This window comes from Saccopteryx bilineata, chromosome 2 (genome assembly GCF_036850765.1).
Source record: "Saccopteryx bilineata isolate mSacBil1 chromosome 2, mSacBil1_pri_phased_curated, whole genome shotgun sequence".
In the NCBI taxonomy this organism is placed as follows: Eukaryota; Metazoa; Chordata; class Mammalia; order Chiroptera; family Emballonuridae; genus Saccopteryx; species Saccopteryx bilineata.
Window position 1 is genome coordinate 163,027,575 of NC_089491.1, and position 5,510 is coordinate 163,033,084.

The window sequence follows — 5,510 nt, forward strand, 5'->3', positions numbered from 1 at the left end:
GGAAAGTACCTCAACATAATATATAACAAACCATCAGTCAATATCCTACTAAATGGTGAAAAACTAAAAGCTTTTCCTCTAAAATCAGGAGCAAGACAAGGCTGCCCACTCTCTCCACTCTTACTCAACATGGTACTGGAAGTCTTAACCAGAGTAGTCAGACAAGAGAAAGAAATAAAAGGCATCCATATTAGAAAAGAAGTAAAGGTATCACTTTGTGCAGATGACATGATCCTGTGTATAGAAAACCCCAAAGACTCCACTAAAAACTATTAGAAATGATAAATCACTACAGTAGCCCCTCTCGTGACATCATGGTGGCCTACTGGCAACAGGCTGGACTCAGCTACATTCGGTACTCCCAGATCTGTGCAAAAGCAGTGCGGGATGCACGGAAAACGGAATTCAAAGTAGCCGCGGAGAAAACTTCCGGGAGCAGCATAAAAATTGTGAACATGAAGAAGGAATAATGTACCCTGACTAAAACTTGAAATGCTACATTTTCAAGGTGAAGATGTGTGGGCACATGTTAGAGGAGACTGAAAATGATCTCACTTCATGGGGTGGGGAATACCTGGCTGTGGATAGACAGACAATGCCAATAAATTGAAGTATGGCTCACTCAGAAAAAAAAAAAAAATCACTTCAGTAAAGTCATGGGATGAAAAATCAATATACGAAAGTCTACTGCTGCCTGACCTGTGGTGGCGCAGTGGATAAAGCATCAACCTGGAAATGCTGAGGTCGCCGGTTCGAAACCCTGGGTTTGCCTGGTCAAGGCACATATGGGAGTTGATGCTTCCAGCTCCTCCCCCGTCTCTCCTCTCTCTCTCTTTCTCTCTGTCTCTCTCTCTCTCCTCTCTAAAATGAATAAATAAAATAAAAATTAAAAAAAAGAAAGTCTACTGCTTTCCTATATGCCAACAATGTAACTTCAGAAAATGAACTGAAAAAAAAACAAAAACAATTCCTTTTACAATTCCACCAATAAATAAACAAATAAATAACTTGGGAAAAATGTAACAAAGGATTTGCTAACTAAAATAAGTAAATCAGAAAAAGCTAAGAACTGTATAATTTCACACATAGGTGGGATATAAAACTGAGACTCGTGGACATAGATAAAAGTGAAGTGGTTACCAGAGGGAGGAATTGGGGGGTGGAATAGAGGAACAAATACACAGTGACGGAAAACGATTTGACTTTGGGTGATGGACACACAATGCAATCAGCAGTTCAAATGCTATAGAAATGTTTACCTAAAACCTATGTACTCTAACTGATCAATGTGACCCCATTAAATTTAATTTCTAAATTAAAAACACAATGGAATACCCTTAGGGGAGCAACATAAAATTAAAACTGAAAGCAGATTTTGTGCGAATTACAAGGCAAGTCACTGGTGGCCCAGCTATTTTAAGTACTGGCTCAGTTACATGTGATTAAGACAAGTATATCAAATCCAAGAAGGCACATGTCTCTCAATTGCCAACCTGTTCCTCCTTGTTTGAAGATCTTTCCAAAGCATGACATTACATTTCTCGCAAGAGTAAATTTGCCTGCACAGGAAGCTGTGGACCTCTTGTGCTCTTAGTCTATGGTCTGGTTATGCCGCAAACAAGTGCCTTCAAGGTTAAGTCAGGAATTTTCCATGAATCAGGCACTGTTGCTAATAGAGAATGCTTTACATCCCAGCTATAACTGTCTGCAGTGGGTATATTTCTATCAATATTTCTGCTTTGTGCCTTCACTACCAAGTGCTGATGGACTCAACCAGGTGTTTGTCCTATCTAACCTCAGGGCTCTTCTCAAAGTCCTTTTATTCATATTTCACTGTTTCTTCTTGGTCTCCATGGGACTGCTTCAGACTGTCAGTCACCCTCATTTCCTCAAGACCTCAGTCTGGCCCTGGTGGCAGAAGGCTTCTCTTTCCGCTTTACTAAGAACATACGAGCCCTTCTTGTCCTAAAGCTATGCCTTAGTTTGCATTGACCCCTTGCCTCACTACATCAGTTTCCTCATCTCTGTCTCCTTCAGGGGAAATTTGGTTTGAGTATGGCCCTAGCACAGTCTTTTTAGGGTTGGAACATATACCAAGGTCTGGCTCTCTGAAATATCCCAGCCTCAAGAATTGGCTCAAAGGCAATCACATGTTCTGGGGCTGGCCAATCAGAGTAATTCAAATCCCTTGCCTGGTGACTGGTTCAAGGATGAGTTTAAGACCCAAATTGGGCTAGTCCAGGTCAATGCAAGGACTGAAAAAGACCCCCAGGAGGAAACCTTTGTTTCTCTACTTTATACCAAAAGTATTCGTATAAAGTCCCTGTTGCCAGGGACTGAACAATGGTACCTGAAAACTGGAGCAAACATAATAAGAAGAAAGAAAGAAACCAAGTTCTTATGGCATGTTTGAATTTCTAGATGTAGCCCTGCTTGGACTTTTGACTGCATGAACCATGACTTTCTTTTTGGTTCAAGTCAGTTTCAACAGGGTTTTCTGTCGCCTGCTGTGGCTATGCCTGGCTGATTCAGTGTTTTCTTCCAGTCCCTGCAGTTCTTCGGCAGGTCCACAGACCTGTCACACTCCCATGCACCCACCGTCTGCAGATGGCCTTCCTCCTGTTGCATAGAGAAAGAGGCCCTCAAGCAGAAAGCCTGCAGCTTCTCTGTCACTCCTCATCCTTCTTCACCCCCATCATTATGGGGATGTCCTCGCAATGTACTTCCTCCTGTCCCTGGGGAGCTGGGCCACCTCTGCTCTAGATCCTGTCTCCTCTGCCCCCCTGTGGGACTCACTTTGTCAACTATTCTCTCTTCCTTGTCTTTTCAACCTGTCCTGCCCCACTGGCTCCTTGTCTTTAGTTATGAGCATATATAAGCCTCTAAGAATAGAAGGAAGGAAGGGAGATAAGGAGAGAGAATGGGAGGGAAAGAAAGAAAGAAAAAAGGAAGGTAGAAATTTTTATTTCTGAAAATCAATCTGGTGCCCTGGCTGGTTGGCTCAGTGGTAGAGCATTGGCCCGGCATGTGGATGTCCTGGGTTCAATTTCTGGCCAGGGCACACAGGAGAAGCGCCTATCTGCTTCTCCACCCCTCCCCCTCTCCTTCTTCTCTTTCTCTCTCTCTTCCCTTCCTGCATCCAAGGCTCCATTGGAGCAAAGTTGGCCCCAGGTGTTGAGGATGGCTCCATGGCCTCGGCCTCAGGCACTAGAATGGCTTTGGTTGCAACTGAGCAACACCCCAGATGGGCAGAGCATCGCCCCCTAGTGGGTTTGCCAGGTGGACCCTGGTTGGGTGCATGCAGGAGTCTGTCTGTCTGCTCTCCACTTCTCACTTCAGAAAAATACAAAAAAAACAAAACAAAAAAAAACAGGGAAAGAAAATTAATCTATCATTCCTTTTCTTTCCTTTCTTTCATGGGGTGATTGCTTCAGAAACATTCTATTCCACCCTGCACATTCTCATTGTTCACTCACTCCCTAGACTGCTGTGATTAGGATTCTGCCCCTCCACTTTCCTGGAACTGCCAAGTGCAGTGGCCTAATTTCCACAGCTCACTCCTCTGTCACAGTTCATTCTGCTGATTTGTTCTCCACAAAATGGCCTTCTGAACACTTGCCTCATAGATCTTACTGTTCATTTTTAGTGATTCTTCCTCCACTTTCCATCCTGTAAACCAACAATGGGTTGAGTTTTTTAGATTACAAAACTCATTGAAAATTTCACAAAGCCTGTGGTTTGTTTCCCTAGAAACATGGACTTTGCATGGGATTGGACAAGGTGGTTAGTAATAAACAAACATATACTCTAGCTAGTTTAATCAGAATGGGCTCTCCTCAGGGTATACACAGATAATGGTTGGGAGTGTGAAACTTCCAGGAATTTTAAATCACAGGAAAGAACTGCTCTGCTTCTGCTGTTGAGAAAGCTTCCAAATTAAAAGGCACAACTAAGCTGCTGGCACAAAAACTATAACAGCTCCGTAGGAACTGTGCCAGCAGAATGGGTGCCCTGCACTCCACTCTTCGCTCCTCCTGTAACTCCAACCAGGTCAAATCTCACATGAGGTTCTCTGTCTCCAAGTGACCCAGTTTCTCATCAAGGTCTCTCACAAGCTCACCTTATGGCAGAACCTAAATCTCATCCAGAATCAGCAGACACTGCATGGCAGACAGGACACCCGAGGCAGAGAGCCCTGCCTGTGTACAGCGGGCAGTACCCGCACCCCAGGAAGCCCAGGCCAGGGACAGGACCATGACATCTCCAGATCCCTTGGAGGGAGTTCCTACCATGTGAGTGGGCATGGGAGACTCACCACATAGTCTTTCTCAGCAGCGTTATTACGCCTGAGAGGCAAAATACGCACATCCCTCCTCCTCCTGTTACTTTCTGATCAAACGGCCCTGTTCACAGTGACAGGTCTTTGGCTGTTCTTGCCTCCCTGCTCCCCCTGCTGCTCTACAGCTTGCCCAGAGACCCTCAACTTTAGGACAGGTCTGTCCTCTTCTCTGTCTCAGGCTGGGTCCTCGAGAAGCAGGCCTGAGGTAGGGACTCTGGAGCAAGGGTGTTATTACAACAGAGTCTCTTTTTATCCCATAGGGGAGGAAAGGGCAAAAGAAAGGCAAGAGGGAAGTGAGGAGAGGGTGTGGTTTGGGGAAGATTCCCCTCAGCCTGATCCCCAGGAGTTCTGGGGCCTGTATTCCACTGCAAAGTCTGTCCTGCCTTCAGCGTGAGGAGCAGTTTCGGACCCCTCTCAGGTCACTGGGATGGGGTAGAGTGGGGTGGGGTGAGGTCAGCTTCCAGGAAGACCTGGGGAGGGAGCCAATCAACCCCAGGTGGAACTTCAGAGAAAGTGGTGGGGCTGAGTTATCTGCAGGAGCACCTGAGCCGGCTGCAACGAGCTCAGGCTTGCTGGGGACCTGGGCAAGGAGGCCTCCCCCAGTGCCTGCCACAGCCTTCTCACCTTCACTTTTTAATTGCATCCTTTCACTTGGATAATTCAGGTAGCAAGGGTGGAAAATGGCTCTCACAGTTAGCACTGGATTGCTACCAGGTACAGCTAGTGCTCGACTTATGACCACGATTGGTTCCGACAGACCGGTCGTAACACGATTTGGTTGTAGTTGAGTAGGCTATATGTACAGTACTGTGAAATGATGTTATAAAAATCTTTAAGTCATATTTTATCATAATTTTCTTTCATTATTGTTATATGTTATAATTTTCTTTGTTCATTTTATGCCATTTGTATCATCTCTACACCATTTTGTTTCTTATTTTTAAATTCATCAGCTTTAAGTAAAACACTGGATTACCAGTGCAACTGGTCTAATATTTGCAAAGACAATTTCCTCTTGGTAGACATCTTGGGAGGGGTTTGATGAAAAATATCCAAGACACGAGATGACGTCAGAGTAATGGCGGAGTAGGAAGCGATACCGATAAATCTCCTCCAAAACTCAACAAGATCTTCAACCAGAAACAGAAAAACCTATACTTGGAGCTTCCAG

General features: G+C 44.9%; 1 protein-coding gene across 1 annotated transcript; it reads left to right on the forward strand.

Moving 5' to 3' along the window:
* The first annotated feature begins 302 nt into the window (after positions 1-302).
* LOC136323026 (ATP synthase subunit epsilon, mitochondrial-like) lies at positions 303-585 on the forward strand. The gene has a single exon (XM_066254852.1). The coding sequence runs from the start codon at positions 315-317 to the stop codon at positions 468-470; it is 156 nt and encodes a 51-aa protein (XP_066110949.1). The 5' UTR covers positions 303-314; the 3' UTR covers positions 471-585.
* The last annotated feature ends 4,925 nt before the right edge of the window (positions 586-5,510 follow it).